The sequence below is a fragment of the Podarcis cretensis genome (genome assembly GCF_951804945.1).
Source record: "Podarcis cretensis genome assembly, chromosome: 13".
NCBI classification, from domain to species: domain Eukaryota; kingdom Metazoa; phylum Chordata; class Lepidosauria; order Squamata; family Lacertidae; genus Podarcis; species Podarcis cretensis.
In genome coordinates, this window is record NC_137182.1 from 46,176,611 (window position 1) to 46,196,811 (window position 20,201).

The 20,201-nt window shown below is 45.5% G+C and overlaps 2 protein-coding genes across 3 annotated transcripts; one reads left to right on the forward strand and one right to left on the reverse strand.

Moving 5' to 3' along the window:
• The first annotated feature begins 111 nt into the window (after positions 1-111).
• On the forward strand, positions 112-10,530 carry LOC307200241 (extracellular calcium-sensing receptor-like). The gene is made up of 5 exons (XM_079948661.1): positions 112-431; positions 2,293-3,105; positions 6,177-6,404; positions 8,439-8,562; positions 9,297-10,530. Exons 1-5 carry the CDS (start codon positions 174-176, stop codon positions 10,208-10,210), a joined length of 2,337 nt encoding a protein of 778 aa, XP_079804787.1. The 5' UTR covers positions 112-173; the 3' UTR covers positions 10,211-10,530.
• Positions 10,531-11,256: 726 nt separating this feature from the next.
• LOC307200593 (snaclec convulxin subunit beta-like) lies at positions 11,257-18,742 on the reverse strand. 2 transcript variants are annotated; one of them, XM_079949152.1, is made up of 6 exons: positions 17,935-18,742; positions 16,957-17,025; positions 15,814-15,923; positions 14,887-15,006; positions 12,787-12,913; positions 11,257-11,784 (listed from the first exon to the last, which is right to left on the reverse strand). In XM_079949152.1, exons 1-6 carry the CDS (start codon positions 17,999-18,001, stop codon positions 11,717-11,719), a joined length of 561 nt encoding a protein of 186 aa, XP_079805278.1. In that variant the 5' UTR covers positions 18,002-18,742; the 3' UTR covers positions 11,257-11,716. The 2 variants fall into 2 exon arrangements, with proteins under 2 accessions (XP_079805278.1, XP_079805279.1); XM_079949153.1 differs by having other exon boundaries at positions 12,774-12,913.
• Positions 18,743-20,201: the final 1,459 nt, after the last annotated feature.

A 20,201-nucleotide genomic window follows, 5' to 3' on the forward strand; every position in this document is an offset into this window, starting at 1 on the left:
TCATGTCCATTAGCTATTGACTGAACAACATCTGAGGCAGGTCTATCTCAGTTGGCAGCCAGTAATAATCTGTGCAGTCCAAAGATCAATTACTGTGTTCTGATTGGAATCCTCTGCATTTTCTCCTACTTTCCCACAGCTTGGTGCTTTGGTTTTACAAGTTCATCCAAACCATGGTCTTTGCCATCGAAGAGATTAACCAGGATTCAAGCCTATTACCCAACATCACTCTCGGCTTCCAGATCTTCGATTCTTGCCAGATTCTTTCAAGAGCCCTTTTGGGTGCCACACAGTTTCTAGCGGGCGGACAAAACCCCATCCCCAACTTTCACTGCGGCCACACCCCACCTCAAGCTGGTCTTATAGGGGAGGCAGGCATAACCGAGTCCAGGACAATAGCTAGGTGGCTGGATCTCTATAAATACCCTCAGGTAGGAGTGGTGTGGGGCTGTGAGTTCCTCTGAGGCAGGAGCTGTCCTTTTGCACTTCACAAAATGCCAGAGCCCACAAGGATAAAACCGATTTCACACGATATCTGTGTGTTTCACATAAGTTGTGGCAAAGGAGCAAATAGCATTGTGAGACTTTAAAAAGAGTAACCAATTTTTTTGTGGCGTGTGCTTTTATGGACTTAGATGCACTGGATGAAGTGGATAACTTAGACCTGCGTAGCCCATGCAGATGGGAGCCTAATCTGTAATGTGAAAGATTTTCTGAGTTTGTTTCCATGGTGTGTGGATACAGGACTTAACACCTGTACAGTGGTACCTCGGGTTAAGAATTTAATTCGTTCCGGAAGTCCGTTCTTAACCTGAAACTGTTCTTAACCTGAAGCACCACTTTAGCTAATGGGGCCTCCCGCTGCCGCTGCGCTGCCGGACCACGATTTCTGTTTTCATCCTGAAGCAAAGTTCTTAACCCAAGGTACTATTTCTGGGTTAGCGGAGTCTGTAACCTGAAGCGTATGTAACCTGAAGCGTCTGTAACCCGAGGTACCACTGTACATGTATTTGTTTTGGAAGACAGCACCTTATGTTTCATAACTGTTTTTAAAAAATTACAATAAGGTTTGTTTGTTTTTTAAAAAAGAAGCAGAAGAAATGGATTTGAGCAGTTCATCAAAGCTTTCGCTATCATAAAATCGGTAGTCTTTTAAGGGTGTTGCAATTTTGGCAGATGGTTGTAGTTGCATGGAAGGGCCAGTAGAGGGCAATGTGGTTGCATGGATTGAGTGGGAGCATTATTGTACCTGTATTTATTAGCCTGTGGCTGGGAGCTGTTTACTGTGAATTTATTATTTCCATGAAAAATGCCTTATATGATAATACCATGACTAGGCCTCATCCGGTATCTAGGTGCACCTACTTGCATTACTGTCTCTCCCAGCACCCTTCCAACAATTTTTGCATCCTAGAGACTTTTCTGTTCTTCCAAGCGATGTCAGTTCCATTTTTTTAAAAAGTCTAGGTTTGTAGGTTTTTTGAAGTCTAAATGATATTGGTTTATAAGGTGGTGTGTTCAGTGATTCTTTGGCTGAGCGCAATGTCAGCAGAAATAAAATGGCAGCATTAAAGAAAACCATTGCCTCAGATATTCACATGGACGCAAGTCCCACGGTTCGGATATCCGAATCAGATGTTCACGTACCAAGGTGAGGGTGATAGCTGTCAACCGTCCCTTATTTGGCGGGAAACTCCCTTATCCCAGCGATGTGTCCTGCTGCTGTCCCTTATTGATGATGCCCCTTAAATTTCCCGGGTTTCAAAGGAAGCAGCTCCTCTGCCGGCCAGGGAGGAGGGAGGCTCCAACTGTGCTGCTTGGCTGCATTGCTCACCCAATAAGGAGTCTAAGAACGACTGGGGGGGTGGAGCTTGCATGCCTTGTGCCGACCAAATCGGCCGCATTGCCTGGGGGGGACTCGCCTTTGCTCAGCGCTTCCCAGCGGAGAGGTGACGGTGGTTTTCCTTGCTGCATCCCCTTTGCCAGGTTGCTGAGCTGTGGGAACCACCGCTTGAGGCCTTCTTTGGCTGATGGCTGGGCTTTCTGCCTTTGGCTCGGAGGGGCTCAGAAGTTGAACATACCTGTGCCCACAAAGTCCCTTATTTTGGCTGCTGATCCCTTATTTTCAAGGCTGCTGGTCCCTTATTTTCAAATCTGTAAGTTGACAGTTATGGTGAGGGTGCAGGTCCCTCGTTCAAATAACCGAAGGTTCGTCTGATAAGTGCTTATGTACAGGGGGACCGGCATGTGTTTTTGTTTAACAGATGGGCGGTTTTCTCCTCTTGCGCCCAGATCAGTTACTTTGCCACCGGTCCGGTGGCCGACGACGGCTCTCAGTTCCGCTCTTTCTTCCGCACCGTCCCCAGCAACAGGCTGCAGGCCTTGGGCCTGGCTCGGCTGGTGACCCATTTTGCCTGGGCGTGGGTCGGCCTGCTCACGACGGACTCCGAATACGGGAAGCAAGGCATCGAGATTGTGCAGGAGGAGATTGTCCGGCACGGGGCCTGCGTTGCCTTTTCAGAGCTGCTCGACAAACCGCCGGACGTGGGCAACGTCGAGAGAGTCGCCAGAAGGGTTGCAGAATCCAAGAGCCAGGTCATCGTCACCTTCTGTGGGTCTGAGGCTCAGCCTCTGCTTCTCCTGCTGCACAGCCAGGGGGTGACAGGGAAGGTTTGGCTCTGCTCCGAAGCCATGAGCCACATCACCTTCTACAGGAACCGGCAGGCCTTGCTGATGCTCAGCGGTTCGCTGGCCATCTCCCCTCGCAAAAGGCCAGTCCCCGGCCTGAGGGACTTCGTAGTCCGGCTCCACCCTTCCACTTCTCCAGAAGACATCTTCATCCAGGAGTTCTGGGGCGAAGTCTTCCATTGCTGGTGGGATGCGAGCTCTGAGGAGGGGGAAAACAACAGCAGCCATTCCTGCACAGGGAAGGAGAACTTGGGGGACGGCAGGAACTCCTTTGTCGGCATGATGGGGTTCGGCTTGTCCTTCAACATCCACAACGCCGTCTATGCCATTGCCCACGCCCTACACGACATGGCGCAAGAGGAGCCGAGGGGCCTGAACAGGACCAAAAGGGGAGTTCCTGGGATTGAGCCCTGGAAGGTAATACAGTGGTACCTCGGGTTACATGCGCTTCAGGTTACATGTGCTTCAGGTTACAGACTCCGCTAACCCAGAAATAGTGTTTCAGGTTAAGAACTTTGCTTCAGGATGAGAACAGAAATCGGGCTCTGGCGGCGCGGCAGCAGCAGGAGGCCCCATTAGCTAAAGCGGTGCTTAAGGTTAAGAACAGTTTCAGGTTAAGAACGGACCACCGGAATGAAGTAAGTACTTAACCAGAGGTACCACTGTATCTGAGAGCCAGTGTGGTGTAGTGGTTAAGAGTGGTGGACTCGTAATCTGGGGAACCAGGTTCGCCTCTCCGCTCCTCCACATGCAGCTGCTTGGTGACCTTGGGCCAGTCACACTTCTCTGAAGTCTCTCAGCCCCACTCACCTCACAGAGTGTTTGTTGTGGGTTAGGAAGGGAAAGGAGATTGTTAGCCGCATTGAGACTCCTTCAGGTAGTGATAAAGCGGGATATCAAATCCAAACTCCTCTTCTTCTTCTCCAATCGTATGGTGACTTTAAAAGAGGATTGGATAAATTCGCGTTGGAGAAGGCTATGGATAGCTTCTAGCCGTGGTAGCTACGATCAGGCTGCCACAGGTGCTTCTGAATACCAGCTGAAGGAAACCACAGAAGGAGTGCTCATGTGCTGAGGTCCTGGCTTGAGAGTTTGCAGCAGGATCTGGCCAGCCACTGTGAGAACAGGATGGTGAATAGATGGGCCATTGGCCTGATCCAGAGGGCTCTTCTTAATGTTCTTACATGGAAATGCTTTTGGGGGGTTTCCAGAATGGCTGCAGCCTAAGGTGGCTACCTCCAGATGTTGTTCTTCTTTATCAGATTCTCCCCCCCAAAAAAGAGCAGAGAGGGTTAATACATGAAAAAGCAGCTCAGAATAACCAGAATATGTTCTCCTTTTACAGAAGAGATGTGGCGAGTCCTTCCTTTGTCCCTCTTATGGGTTTTCAGCAACATCGTAAATCCTTCCCAAGCACGAACAGGGCAGGATGGAACGCACGGTGTGAAATCTCCTCATAACAGTGAAGATACAGTGGTACCTCTGGTTAAGTACTTAATTCGTTCTGGACGTCCGTTCTTAACCTGAAACTGTTCTTACCTGAAGCACCACTTTAGCTAATGGAGCCTCCTGCTGCTGCCACGCCACCAGAGTACAATTTCTGTTCTCATCCTGAAGCAAAGTTCTTAACCCGAGGCACTGTTTCTGGGTTAGCAGAATCTGTAACCTGAAGTGTATGTAACCCGAGATACCACTGTAATTGTGGCAGAATTTAATTTGGCCACAGAGAAATAGAGGCTAGTCCAATATCACACAGCGAACTTAATGGTTTATTCGGGATTTGAACCTGTCAAGCACTCTTAACCACAGCGATCTAAGTCCAGTGCTTCAATCCTCTGCTGGGGCTACAGTTCCCACTCAGCACAACCAATGGTGAGAAATTATGGGAACTGTAGTCCAAGAGCATCTGGAGGGTATCTCACTCGCTACCGCTGTTTTAAGAGATTCACACTGATGCTGGTTCAGAAGATACCAAGGCACAGTGGTATCTTGGTTCTCAAACTTAATCCGTTCTGGAAGTCCGTTCCAAAACCAAAGCGTTCCAAACCAAGGCGCGCTTTCCCATAGAAAGTAATGCAAAATGGATTAATCCGTTCCAGACTTTTAAAAGCAACCCTTAAGAAAGCAATTTAACATGAATTTTACTATCTAACGAGACCGTTGATCCATAAAATGAAAGCAATAAACAATGTACTGCAGTCACACAGTCAAGCAGTCAGTAGCTGAAAAACAAACAAAAAAAGAGCCGCAAAAACAAAAACCCAAAATGAATAGCAAAAACAGACAGACCTCAGCGTAACGCTCAAAACGGAAGTGTGGCAGTCAAATCGGAAGTAAAACACTCAAAATGGAGCACGTTTGGCTTTCGAAGAAAGTTCACAAACCAGAACATTTACTTCTGGGTTTGCAGCGTTCTGGTTCCAAGTTGTTCAAGTACCAAGGCACTTGAGAATCAAGGTACCACTGTATTCCGTTGCCAGTAACTAGCCACACGATTTGGTCAGTTAACCAGTCTAGGGCAGCATGTACATACGAGCAGAAAGCCTAATCTCTTCCCTTTAAAACTCAGGCGCCTGGAACCTTTGGCCTTTCAGGTGTTAGAATGATAGAATCATAGAGTTGGAAGAGACCACAAGGGCCATCGAGTCCAACCCCCAGCCAAGCAGGAAACACCATCAGAGCATTCCTGACATATGGTTGTCAAGCCTCTGCTTAAAGATCTCCAAAGAAGGAGACTCCACCACACTCCTTGGCAGCAAATTCCACTGTCAAACAGCACTTACTGTCAGGAAGTTCTTCCTAATGTTTAGGTGGAATCTTCTTTCTTGTAGTTTGGATCCATTGCTCCGTGTCCGCTTCTCTGGAGCAGCAGAAAACAACCTTTCTCCCTCCTCTATGTGACATCCTTTTATATATTTGAACATGGCTATCATATCACCCCTTAACCTCCTCTTCTCCAGGCTAAACATGCCCAGCTCCCTTAGCTGTTCCTCATAAGGCATCGTTTCCAGGCCTTTGACCCTTTTGGTTGCCCTTCTCTGGACACGTTCCAGTTTGTCAGTGTCCTTCTTGAACTGTGGTGCCCAGAACTGGACACAGTACTCCAGGTGAGGTCTGACCAGAGCAGAATACAGTGGCACTATTACTTCCCTTGATCTAGATGCTATACTCCTATTGATGCAGCCCAGAATTGCATTGGCTTTTTTAGCTGCCGCGTCGCACTGTTGGCTCATGTCAAGTTTGTGGTCAACCAAGACTCCTAGACCCTTTTCACATGTACTGCTCTCAAGCCAGGTGTCACCCATCTTGTATTTGTGCCTCTCATTTTTTTTGCCCAAGTGCAATACTTTACATTTCTCCCTGTTGCTGAACTACAACTCCCATCTGGCCCAGCAAGTGGTTCCTTGCATGTCCTTAACTCATACAATGTGTATTTACATAGAACACAAAACTGATGCCCAACCCTTTCCTCCCTGCCTTGCTTCCAGTTGCTTCACTACTTGAGGAAAGTCCGTTTCAAGAACAAGGTGGGCGAGGAAGTCTCCTTTGACCAGCACGGTGACCCCCCTGCCCTCTTCGATGTCCTCAACACGCGCTACCCTTCCATGAAGCAATTCCAAGCTGTGCCAGTGGGGCAGATTGCGTTCAGGCCCTCACAAGGCGAGGAACTGAAGGTGGACGACAGCGCCATCATGTGGACAGGAGGGAAGACGCAGGTAGGACAGATTTTATCCTCCAAGGCAGGTGCGAGGGGGACGGGACACTTTGCCCTCCAGGTGCTGCTAAACTACTCCCTGGCCATTGGCCATGCTTGCTAAAGCTGGTGAGAGTCGTAGTTCAACAGCATCTGGAGGAAGGAGCAGATGTTCACCATTGTGAAATAACACTTGCTACGTGAAAGGAACTGTGGGTATAAACAGAATTTTATGGACAAATAGAGGACAATATGATATGCAGTGGGAAACAGTTATCGGCAGACTCCACAGAGGGGAGGAAGGATGTCTGGAAATTAAGAGAATGCTACACTCTTTTGGGATTCTAATGTATGTGTGAATATAAAATTAAATTGTAAAACCAAAAAAAAAATTTTTTTTTAAAAAAATGTTCACCCTTGCTCCTCAAAGGGCATATCTATCTTGCATATGTAGTTATGCAGAGAAGGAGGTTGTTGTTGTTTTAAACCCCTTTTTCATTGTTCCCCAGGGGACAGTTCCTGTGTGAGGGACGGGCTGTGGCTTACTTGCAGAGCACCTGCTTGGCGTACTGAAATATACTCAGAGTCAAGAGTGGATTTCATGCTCTTTATTCAGCTCATAATGGTGAGGAGGAATGGAAGTTCCCCCACAATATCTGCTTTATATACATTATTTACAAAATGGGCCGCACATGATTGGCTAATTCCGGGATTCTCCTGTAGGCCAATCAGGTTGTGGATTCACTTCTACCTGGAGCTGGATTGGGTGGCTCCCTGAACCAATCAGACTGCTGCATTTTGGATCCTGTTGTTCTAGGACCAATCAGACTGCTGCATTTTGGATCCTGTTGTTCTAGGACCAGTCAGACTGCTGCATTTTGGATCCTATTGTTCTAGGACCAACCAGACTGCTGCATTCTGAATCCTGTTGTTCTAGGACCAATCAGGCTGCTGCATTTTGGGTCCTATTCAACGCAGTACATAACACGTGCAGAAGTCCCAGGTTCAATTCCCGGCATCTCCAGATAGGCCTGTTCAAAACCCAGAAGAGACACAGTCAGTGTAGACAATACTGAACTTAGGTGGGCATATGGTTTGACTTAGCAAAGGCAGTTTCCTGTGTTTGTGTGCCCTGAGGTGCATCTTGTGGTCAAGCCTGTCCAGGGAGATTTCTTTAGAATGCAGCTCCTAGGAAACTGAGGTCTTTGCTACAGCTGTCCTGTGGAGTACAGTGTATGCTGCTCTTAAAAACAAAAAGAGAAAAATAATAAACTAGAGAGGGTTGAGGAGGGTCCTGAGTTTTCTCACTCAGGGCCTCTGGGCAGCATCCCAGTTTTGATCTGCAGGATGCTGGAGGGTATGTATTTGGCTCCTTCATGAAACGTACTCCACAACTGCCCTATTTCAGTGGGTAGGAGCAGCAGCCATGGGCCCAGGTCCCAGCTGGAGACAACTGCAGACCCTCCAAGTGTCCCTTTTTTCCAGGGACACCCGATTTAGAGAAACCATCTCTGTTTCTGATTTGATCCTGGATTGTCCCACTTTCCCTTAGGATGTCCCTAGTTTCATTGGAGAAATGTTGGTGGGTATGGCAATCCTGCATAGAGAAGTTCTTTTGATGTTTAATTATGTTTTTATATGTGTTGGCAGCTGCCCAGAGTGGTTGGGGCAACCCAGTAAGATGTGTGAGGTATAAATAGCAAGATGAAAATTATGGAATGAGACGACACGTCCCTATTTTCATCAGAGAAATGTTGGAGGGTTATGCAACTGTGGCACATCTCCAGGAGACTGGGGTGCCCCACAAGTGTTCTCTACCAGTGAATTCTCTGCACGCTCGCCAAAACTACAGTTCCTAGGATTCTTGGGTGGGGGGAAGCCATGATGCTTGAGCTGATAACACACCAGTGTAAGCCTTTTTCATATAGATGTGGTATTTTAAAACAGAGTGTGCTTTGTCATTCATGGTCATTTTAACTGTCACAATGCAGGTAAACATTGGCATTGCGATGAGAAATATCAAGTCAGGCAAATCTTCCTCTCCTCTCTTATTTAGGTCCCTGTCTCAGTCTGTACACCGAGTTGCCCCATGGGCCACCACAAAACCCAGCGCTCAGATATGGCTACTTGTTGCTTTGAATGTGTGCCGTGTGCAAGCGGGGAAATTTCAAACCAGACCGGTGCGTGGAATGCCCACTATAGTCACTCTGGGAAAGATAATCTATGCTACAAATATCTGTCAGTTTTATATACCTGTGGTTGCTGTTTTGGCTGCTCCCCATGGCATTCAGCTAGCATTGCTAATAGCTGTGGATAGGTTGGTCCTCCATAAACTCACCAAATACTCTTTTAAAGCCGTCTTGGCATCAAATCACATATAGAAAGGAAGGAAGGAAGGAAGGAAGGAAGGAAGGAAGGAAGGAAGGAAGGAAGGAAGGAAGGAAGATTGACATAACACATAGCTTGGCCCTAAACTAGGGGCTGTTCCCATATCTTGCAGCTGAGAATTCCCAAAATTAATGACATGGTCCATCCCATAAAGAAGTACCGTATTTCTCATTCATCTGTGATGATTCTCCTGCCAATCAAGTGCTCAGGGCCAAGTTTAGTATTTTGGGGAGGGGGATATTTCTAACCCATTTGCCCTACACCACAGTTCCAGACGCACTCAAATTATGCTTTGAGCCTGTACCAGCGATATATTCTGTGTACACCCAGAGACTCCCTTGTTTAGTGTAGCTTTAGGGTTTTCACAACTGCAGGGCAAAACCTAATGAGGTCAAATAGAAGCTAAACTAAGGATTATGAAGGGCACCTGAAGGTTTTACTTCCTTTCTTTTTTGGGGGGAAAGGGAGGGGAATTTGTTGGTTCGTGCAGTGATGAGATGTTCTCCGAATCCCTCTTTGCTTCTAGATTCTTCCGCCTGCTCAAGGTGTCCCGAAGACCAGTGGCCTGGTGCAGGGCAGACACAATGTGTACCCAAAAGGGAGCTTTTTCTTCATTTCCACGAGCCTCTGGGAGCCGGTCTGGCCAGTGCCTCCATCTGCGGCTCCCTCTTGCCCGTCTTGATCCTCGGCCTCTTCGTCACTCACCGGGGAACCCCTCTGGTCCGGGCCAACAGCCGAGAGCTCAGCTACCTCCTTCTCTCAGGGCTGGCACTCAGTTTCCTCTGCTGCCTGCCGTTCCTCGGGAGGCCCACGCCTCGGTCCTGCTTGTGGCGCCAGGCTGCCTTTGGGCTGACCTTTGCCCTCTGCCTCTCCTGCATCCTGGCCAAGACGGCGATGGTGGTGGCAGCCTTCCGGGCCACCAGCCCTGGCAACCCCGCAAAGCTGTGGCTCGGGTCCAGGACGCCCCGTGCCGTGGTCCTGCTGGGTTGCCTGCCCCAGCTTCTGCTGTGCTCCACGTGGCTGGCCAACTACCCTCCCTTCCCTGAGAGAGATTTTCACTCTATCCCTCACGCCATATCCATCTTCTGCGATGAAGGCTCTCCCAGTGCATTCTGGGGCATGCTGGCTTACCTGAGCCTGCTGGCGACGCTCAGCTTGGCCGGAGCTTTCCTGGCACGGAATCTCCCCGACGCCTTCAACGAGGCCTGGCTCATCTGTTTCAGCTTGTTGGGTTGCCTCGGGGTGTGGCTGGCCTTCGTCCCCGCTTACCTCACTTCCAGAGCGTGGTACACAGCAGCCACAGAGGCCTTCGCCATCCTAGCCTCCAGCTCAGCCTTGCTTTGCGGGATGTTTTTCCCCAAGTGCTACATCTTGTTGTGGCACCCTGAGCTGAACACCAGGAGGTTCCTCATGAGAAGGGAAACGCACGCCAGTGCTTAACGTGACCTTAAGCGTGTGCGGGAAAAGACTGTAGAGATGCCAAGTTTTGCCCACGGATGTTTCTCCCTCATTCTCAAGATTCACCTGTTGGTATCTGAAGAGGTCAGTGAAACAAGTCTGGCTCGGGCAGACACAAACCGGATGCATCAAACACTCAGTTTTCCCATTCTGGAAAATGGGGGTAGAAGTGATCTCGTTCACGGTGTTACTGCAAGGATGAAGCTTACAGCAAATTGAAAAAAAGACACATCAAAGATGAGCTGTGGGAGACATCCCCAGAAATCTACATTTAATATTTTCATTTAGGGAGATGGGGTTGGAGCATGGGGGCCAGATCTGGCCCAATTGCCTTCTAAATCCGGCCTGCGGATGATCCGGGAATCAACGTGTTTTTACATGAGTAGAATGTGTCCTTTTATTTAAAATGCATCTCTGGGTTATTTGCGGGGCCTGCCTGGTGTTTTTCACATGGGTAGAATGTGTACTTTTATTTAAAATGCATCTCTGAATTTATTTGTGGGGCATAGGAATTTGTTCGTTATTATTTTTTTCAAATTATAGTCTGGCCCCCCACAAGGTCTGAGGGACAGTGGACAGGCCCCCTGCTGAAAAAGTTTGCTGACCCCTGGGTTGGAGGGAGCTCAAACTTGCCATAAACGTTTTTAGAATTCAAAGCCTACCTTGCTCCCTTATAAATGGGCTCATGTCTAGATTGCCTTTAGGGACTGGGGAACAGGACATCACTGTGGTCTACCCCTATCTGTGAGACATACCGGTATTTCGCTAGTTCTGTCCTCTAGCACCTAAATGCCTGTCTTTTGCAACAGATACAAATATTTATTTTTTGTGTTTTAACATTTTGTATTGTTTGATCGTTACTGCTGTGATTATCAAGTTTTGGGGGAGTTTAATCTGGATTTCATTTTGTTGGTTGTGATGTCATAGTTTTGTGTGATTAAAAAATATATTGTGCGATTTATTATTTTGGTTAGCCCCTTCAGACTTTTTTTTTTTAAGTACGAGAGATAAATTTAGTAAAACAGTCAAGCCGTGCCTTGTTTTTAATATTTGCTCCAAATCATTTCAGAAAATATGCATGTACATTTTCAGCCCATCCTGCAAATGCGAAATAAATAGTGTAGCGGCTTCCCATTTAGTTTCCTGGGTTTTCCCTTGTTCCATTGACAGATGGAACATTCTCACAACCAGTATTCAAAAGAGGCACACAGTACACTCATCGCTGGACTGTTTCACTTCAGAATGCAAGTCGGGCATCACACTTCTGAAGGCTCCTTATAAGTCAAAAATTCTCTACGGGTCAGAAGCATTTTCCTAACTGTGAAACTCAAAAGTTCACTATTCGGTTGGCTATGATCCGAGAGCAATTGTTTGGACATCCATCTGCTCCAGAACAATTTCAGCTACCGGAATAATAGTCGCTAAGCAAAGGCACACAATAGCTTCTTAAAACCAGATGCAATTCTCCTTTATCCCTGGGGTGCATCCTCAATACAGAAGGTATTTGCAGACGTACATGTGTTGATTATTCTTAGGTGCATCGATCCAGTAGATACCTGAAAGAAAGATGAGGCAGCTGAAAAGGGGGACCAAGAAATCTGAGTAGCAGCATATCTGACATCAGGTGTGGGGCAGGTGTGCACGGTTGGGGGAAATGACCTCCTTGGGTCAAGTTTGACCTGTGGGCCAGAGGTTATCCAAGCCTCATTTCCAGTATCTCAGTGGCTGAGCATCTTCTCTGCATGCACAAGGCCCAGGGCACAATCCTCAGCATCTCCAGATAGGGCCAGGAAACACTCCTACCTGGAGCCCTAGAGAGTCGCTGCCAGTCAGTGCCGAGCCCCACTCATAATAATAATACTTTTATTATTTATACCCCGTCCACCTGGCTGGGTTTCCCCAGCCACTCTGGGTGGCTCCCAACAAAACACTAAAAACGGAACAAAACTTCAAACATTTAAAACTTCCCTAAACAGGGCTGCCTTCAGGTGTCTTCTAAAAGTCAGATAGTTGTTTATTTCCTTGACATCTGATGGGAGGGCGTTCCACAGGGTGGGCGCCACTACCAAGAAGGCCCTTTACCTGGTTCCCTGCAACCTCACTTCTCGCAGGGAGGGAACTGCCAGAAGGCCCTCGGCACTGGACCTCAGTGTCCGGGCTGAACGATGGGGCTGGAGACGCTCCTTCAGGTATACTGGGCTGAGGCCATTTAGGGCTTTAAAGGTCAGCACCAACACTTGGAATTGTGCTCAGAAACATACTTAAAGTCAGTTTAAGGCAGTTTCCTAGGTTCATTTCGGCGGTGCACTGTGTTGCATTTTATTTTGTGGTACATCACCTTGCAACTCTTGTGCTGAGTGGCAGTATAAAGAAATGAAATAAATACATAGCACAAGAATCGTATAGAGTCAAACCTCACCTCTGTTCTGCTTCAAAGGTCATTCTATCTCTCCACCATCCATTTCCATTACTTCCATGCAACAGTGGAAGTTGGTTGGCTGATATGTGCTGAGTGCACTCAAGGTGTGCACCCGGCTATGCCTACCCCTGCCCCGAACCTTTATCTTTTGATCTGTCGACTGCCAGTGCCATGGGTATCGGAGGGTTGCTCGTTCGTAAAGGCTGCCCAAATTTCTCATACCGCCACGTGGAGTTATCGGTCCATCTCCAGGGCGCTGCTGGATCCTACGGAACAAACAGTGAAAGAAGAATTAGCATTATGAACCAGGAGGGGCCACTGCTTGAGAAATTGAGGAAACACTTCTATACCTACAGAGGTAAGACGCGTTGAGTTCAATCGAACTTACCCCCAGGTAATTGAGCCTCACGCGTCAACCATTTACCCCTTTTCCTGGCAGTAAGTCCCATTGAACTCAGTTGGAATTACTCTAGAATATGCGACCGCAGCGGCAAGAATGTTGTTTTCCCAAAATTGGAAAGAAGAAGAAGTCCCGATGAAAGAAGAATGGACACAAAAAATTACGGAATACGCAAAGATGGTGAAACTTACTGGAAAAATAAGAAATCAAGATAACAAACTTTTTATAAAAGAATGGAAATGGTCTATCGAATATTTACAAATAAACTGTAAACAGATAAGAACATTGGAAGGATTATTGTAATAACCTACAGTTTTATAAGCGTATACATTTAAAGTAGATGAATAAATGATTAAGTTAATTTGGACTATGCAGAAAATATAAAAAACAGATTTAAGGAACCACAGAAAGAGGGGAAAGTAAGTTGAGTTTTGAAATGACTGTAAAATTATTGAGATGTATAAAACTGAAAATCATAAATAAAAAATTTTAAAAAGGAAAATTACTCTAGAATAGACACGTTTAATACTGGATTCTTTAAAGTCACGAGAAGTGAGGTAGGAACATCAGTGTCATATACAGTGGTACCTTGGGTTAAGAACTTAATTCGTTCTGGAGGTCCGTTCTTAACCTGAAACTGTTCTTAACCTGAGGTACCAGCTAATGGGGCCTCCCGCTGCCGCCGCGCGATTTCTGTTCTCATCCTGAAGCAAAGTTCTTAACCCAAGGTACTATTTCTGGGTTAGAGGAGACTGTAACCTGAAGTGTCTGTAACCCAAGGTACCACTGTACAGGAAGTTATCTATATATGCCTTTCTGAAGAGCTTTTGAAATTTCCCCACTCGTCTGCCCCAAGTAGACAACTGACCTGAAGAAAACCTTTGATGCATTTTCTCACTCTTTCCCAATCGGGTGCCCTGCAGAAAGTGCTTCACCTACTACCACCAACAGATGTGTTGGCCAAAGTCAAAACTGACTTCCCTCAAAAACTTTCAGAGGTCCAGAAATGCTGAGACAGGTAAATCTGCCACCAGCACTTCCCGTGGTATAATAAGCTGTGGATATGAGCAATACTCATTGTGGGACATGGGTGGCGCTGTGGGTTAAACCACAGAGCCTAGGACTTGCCAATCAGAAGGTTGGTGGTTCGAATCCCCGCAACGCGGTGAGCTCCCGTTTATTGGTCCCTGCTCCTGCCAACCTAGCAGTTCGAAAGCACGTCAAAGTGCAAGTAGATAAATAGGTACCGCTCTGGCAGGAAGGTAAATGGCGTTTCCGTGCGCTGCTCTGGTTCGCCAGAAGCGGCTTAGTCATGCTAGCCACATGACCCGGAAGCTGTACGCCGGCTCCCTCGGCCAATAAAGCGAGATGAGCGCCGCAACCCCAGAGTCGGCTACGACTGGACCTAACAGTCAGGGGTCCCTTTACCTTTACCTTTATGGGCAATACAGTGGTGCCTCGCAAGACGAAAAGAATCCGTTCCGCGATTCTCTTTGTCTAGCGGTTTTTTCATCTTGCGAAGCAAGCCCATTGACGGCTTAGCGGATTAGCGCTATTAGCTGCTTAGCAGCTTTTAGCGGCTTTTAGTGGCTTATCAGCTTAGCGGATAAGCAGATAAGCGGCTTAGCGGCTTAGAAAAAGGGGGGGGGAGGAAAAAAAAGTCGGAAAAACTCACAAGACATTTCGTCTTGCGAAGCAAGCCCATAGGGAAATTCATTTTGCGAAGCGCCTCCAAAACAGAAAACCCTTTCGTCTAGTGGGTTTTTCGTCTTGCGAGGCATTCGTCTTGCGGGGCACCACTGTACTAACAGTGGATCCCGCCCACTCCCTTGTTCTTACATCAGTTCCCTCTGCGCCAATCCAGTAACGCGTTCGTTGCCCCATCACGTGAAAGATGAAGCTTTGCTCGTCATCGCTATGAACAGAGGCTAGATGGGTACCGAATCTCTCACAGTTCTCCTGATATGAAATAAGAAGAGTAGCATTGGTGGGACTGCAGTCTCTTTCCAGAGCATGAAAAACTTTAAAAAGTCACAGTTTTTCTAATCTTGTGGTGTGGTTTCTCTAACTAAATAATCTGTACAAAGGTCCATATGCATTATCTTTGTGTGGTTATATTTGCTGTTTGTAATGTTTAATGGAAATAATGGGAAATTCACAAATTAGGAGAAAGCGTCCATAAGAATGCATCTGTTGGTGAAAAATAACAAAAAATGCATTAGATGCAGGAAAATACCTAACAAAAATCTGTATTTCAGGCAAAATTGCATACAAAAAGGTGTTTTTTATTTTTATTTTGTTCTGTGAACCACCCTGAGACCTCCTGGTATAGGGAGGTATATAAATTGACCAAATAAAATAAATAAATAAATATTAGGAGAAATTTGCACCACGGTGCTGGTGAATTTTCACGACGATTTTAATGAGTTTTCATTAATTTGAAAAAAGTAACACGAACTGATACAGAAATGTCAATTACTGTGCCTGGGAAAATGATAAACTTATAGAAAGTGAAACTGACAGATTTGTTAATCCATTATTATTATTGCTATCATCATCATCAACAACAACTTACTAGTTTTCTTGCAAATGCAAACCTTAAAATAATCGCAAAACAAAGCATAGAAAAATCTAAAACATGTCCACATTTTTAAAAGGCAGGATTAAAATATCCCATCCACAAAAAGTTAGGATCACATATGTTTGGATCTCCTCATCTATCCACTGGTGTTTGAAGATTCTTACACACACACACACACAATGTACCTTAACCATACTCCAGTCCTGAGTGTCACCTGTGACTGGTAGGTAACAAGCATCTTTGTATTGAAACCAGGCATTGGCACAGCATCCCTGAGTGCAAGGACAAACGAGTCCTGGAAAGGAAGGAAGCAGTTTTCTATGAGAGGACAGGACAAGGGCAGAACATCTTCTTTGCATACAGAAAGTCCCAGGTTCAGTCCCCAGCATCTCCAGGTAGGGATGGGAATTTCCGCTGTCTGAAAGCCCTGGAGAGCTGCTGGCAGTCAGTGCAGACAGCACTGAGCTAAATTGACCTGTGGGCTAACTCAGCGCCACTCATTTCAGGGGGTGAATTTATGCAAATTACTTTGAGGGATCTTTTAAAAGGGTGGGAAAGAGATAGATATATAGATGATAGACAGATGATAGATAGATAGATAGATAGATGATAGATAGATGATATAGATAGATAGATGATGATAGATAGATAGATGATAGATAGATGGATGATAGATAGATGATAGATAGATAGATAGATAGATAGATAGATAGATAGATAGATGATAGATAGATAGATAGATAGATAGATAGATGATAGATAGATAGATGATAGATAGATAGATAGATAGATAGATAGATAGATAGATAGATGATAGATAGATAGATAGATAGATAGATAGATAGATAGAGATAGAGATGGATAGAAAGATAGATGTTAGGCAGGCAGGTAGGCAGGCAGACTTGACAAAAGACTTTTGACAGCTGATGTCTTTCTGGTGATGAGTCTCCCTCCATGGGAACTAAGAAAGTGAGGCGATGATCAGATGAGCTTATTCATCCAGAGTACAGTGGAACCTTGGTTCTCGAATATTTCGGCTCCCAAACACCAAAAATCCGGAAGTAAGTGCTCCAGTTTTTGAACGCTTTTCGGAAGCCGAACGTCTGATGCGATTGTCGGCTATTGTTTCCGGGGTACCTGCGCCAACTGGAAGCCGTGTCTTGGTTTTCGAATGTTTCGGAAGTCAAACGGACTTCCGGAATGGATTAATTTTGAGAACCAAGGTACTGTACCATTGTATATGGACCCTGGGCAGATGAATGACCACGCTAACCCTCAATTCTGGCCCTAACAACTTATTGACTCACAGCAAAATGATACACACAGACCTGTCCTCTCCGTAGATCTGTCGTCGTCTTCACCACTGTTCTCAACTGTTTCCATGGAGTCTCCAGAACCTTAGCAGAAAACATCTATTTTCTTTTTTTGTTATAGTAATTTTTTTTAAAAAGCATGCAGAAAGAAGAAGAGTAACATATTGGGTTGTATCTACTGTTTGCCCTATTCAGAGAAAGCCCACTGGGTGACATGCAATACTAGTCCTACTCAGAGTTGACCCGCTGAAGTTAACAGACATGACTAACTTAGGTTTTCTATGAGTCTCCTCTGAGTCAGATTTAATTGAATACAACCCATTAAAGAGCGTCTCCACCCCCATCGTTCAGCCCAGACACTGAGATCCAGCGCCAAGGGCCTTCTGGCGGTTCCCTCATTGCAAGAAGTAAGGTTACAGGGAACCAGACAGAGGGCCCACCCTGTGGAACACCCTCCCTTCAGATGTGAAGGAAATAAGCAGCTATCTTCTCTTTAAAAGACATCTGAAGGCAGCCCTGTTCAGGGAAGTTTTTAATATTTAACGCTGTATTGTTTTTAACACTTGATTGGCAGCTGCCCAGAGTGGCTGGGGAAACTCAGCCAGATGGGCGGGGTATAAATAAATTATTATTATTATTATTATTATTATTATTATTATTATTAAAACTAGTGGGCATGGCTGTCAGGTGCATGAATTTCGGTGCTCGACTCCAAGTTGGACTTAGTTGGATACAACCCACAGCCATTAACCCACAAGGATAAAGAAGAGATTTAACTCTCATTTTAAAGTACGCAATATGGTATCTCGTCATCACCAAACTTCTTATTTCATTATTATTCTTATTTTATTATTATCATAAATAATATGAGGCAAGCTCACCAAGGACTAGCAACTGAGGAGTGGGGCACAACAGAGGATGCTTTGCCTACCACCCCCATTCCGAAAAACAGCCCCAGAGCCATCTCTGCCTGTCTTTTCCCGATAGCCTTACCTGCCACCACGGTGTCTGCAATCACCAGAGCGATGGGCAGGAGAACTTGGGCAGGCCAAGCCGCCATCTCTGATGAGGAGGATTCGGGAACGTGGAAGCTCTGCTACAGAGGCAAACGATGCTGAAAAAGGCAAAACTACTTCCAAACAAACCCCAACCTCTCTCATTTAAAGCACATCGTCCCCCAAAATACCGAGTGGGATGCTGGGAGTGGTAGCTCTGCGAGGGGCAAACTGCAGTCCCTGGAATTCTTTGGGGAAAGCCATGACTGTAAAAGTGGTATAAATGTCTGATAATGTATGGTGCACATTGTGACCTAAGTTGAGGTGAGGTTTCCTGCAGGGTCCTCCCGCTGAGAAAACTCCATTTCCCTCCTCTTATGCGACCATAAGAGCTAGTGCTAATGTAAGTGGTTTTTGTTTTGTTTTTAAGCGTGACTGGGCTGATCTGCCTTCAAGAACTGTGTGATAATAAGCAGGAACCCATTGCTTATTTATTTCATTTCAAAACATTTATTAGGCTTAGGGGTAGAATAAGAATAGTAATAGAAGATAAATAGAAAATTCTTGGAAGAAATTATTAGGCTTATGGGTAGAATAAGAATATGTGCTAGTAAATATTAAGGATTAGAATAGTAATAAAGGAGAAGAGGTTAGTAAATGAAAGGAGTTAATATTATTGGAAATATGAATCTGGAGAACTGTTAAACAGGTGTTATAATGAAATTCAGTTAGAGGGGATTTGGGGAAGTCAGTTATTAATGTAATGAAATTAGGGATTTGAAGTATTAACTCTTTTTTATGTCTTTTTTTCTTTGTTCTATGTCTTGTAATGTTTTTCTTTTTTCTTTGTGATAAATGTGAAGACCAATAATTTTTTTTTAAAAAAAACCAACAACACCAACAACAACCCTGCTCTTCCTTGAAGGAGCTGGGGACGAGGAACCTGTCCACTTCTTCATAACAACCTTATGTGGTCACTTAAGATGGAAAAGAAAAGGATGGGTAAGTGACCCAAGGCCTTTATGGTTCAGAAAGGATTTGAAGCAAGTCCTCTTAAGCCTAACCTGACACTCTCGGTACATCACACCCAACTGAAGAATGCTTCACCTTCTGAATTCCTGCCCTGGGGCACAGTTGCAGTTCTGAGCCAAGGCTTTCGCCCAGAATTACATTTCCACGTTGGGGAAGGATTTCACCTGTTTGGCAAATTTCACAGAGAATATTAGGGACACCCCAGTTTCAGGACCGCACAGAGCTACAATTCTCATAGTGGTTTAATCTATCCCTTTTTCCAGGGAACTCTGAAAATTGTAGGCAGGTAGGGGGTTCTCCTAGCAACTCTCAGCCCCCTTAATAAACTACAGTTCCCAGGATGCTTTGGGGCTACAGCCATGACTGTATCACAATGCTTTAAATGTAAAGCTTGGATGTGGCCGCTAGTCACCCACCATATGAATTTGCCTGAAGGTATATAAGTGTCAGTTAGGGGATTACATGCAAATTAAAATTAGCACCTGCAGTTTTGTGTCATGGGCCTGTGTCCCAAGTCCTTAATTTTTTTAAAAAAATCATTTTTATTGATTTTCCAATAAAAAACATCCAGTTAATATATCCAATCGTAATAAAATAAAAAACTAAAATTAAAAAACCAAATTATACTCCAAATTATAATTATTAATTTTTCAGAGCTCCCTACGGTCTGGATCTCTGAAGCATATCTCCACATCTCAGTCCTGCTTCTCCTCGTTATTTCCATATTTTCCCACATCTCGATTTTGATGCTTTATAATTCTCCGTCCCTGAGTCCACGTCCCAAGTCTTTTAAATAGGTACAGAAAGTCATGGCACCCCACACCAAAACGCATGCCATATACCTGATGGTCTAAGTTAGATGCTTCCACTCGGTAGCTGGATGGTTTTCCAGGGAACAGCCTCTCTGCTGGGTTGCATTTATACACTAGGAGCAGCTGTGTTTGCTATGCCACTGATACAGAACAGCAGCATTAAAAGAAATGGGGAAATTGGGCCAATTTTGGGGGTCCTTTGTTGTTGCTCTTCCACTCAGTATCAGGTAACACAGTGGATAAACTACCGGTAGTTGAATGGATTGTGGACATCAAGCATGATGCATGTTCTGTAAATACATTTGCGACTATCTAAAGGACCTTCTCCTTCCTGATGGACCCGCTCGGGTGTTAAGATTGGCAGAAGATAGCAGACCCTCGAAGTGGACCGAAAGCTTAAGATAATCACATTTTCTTATTT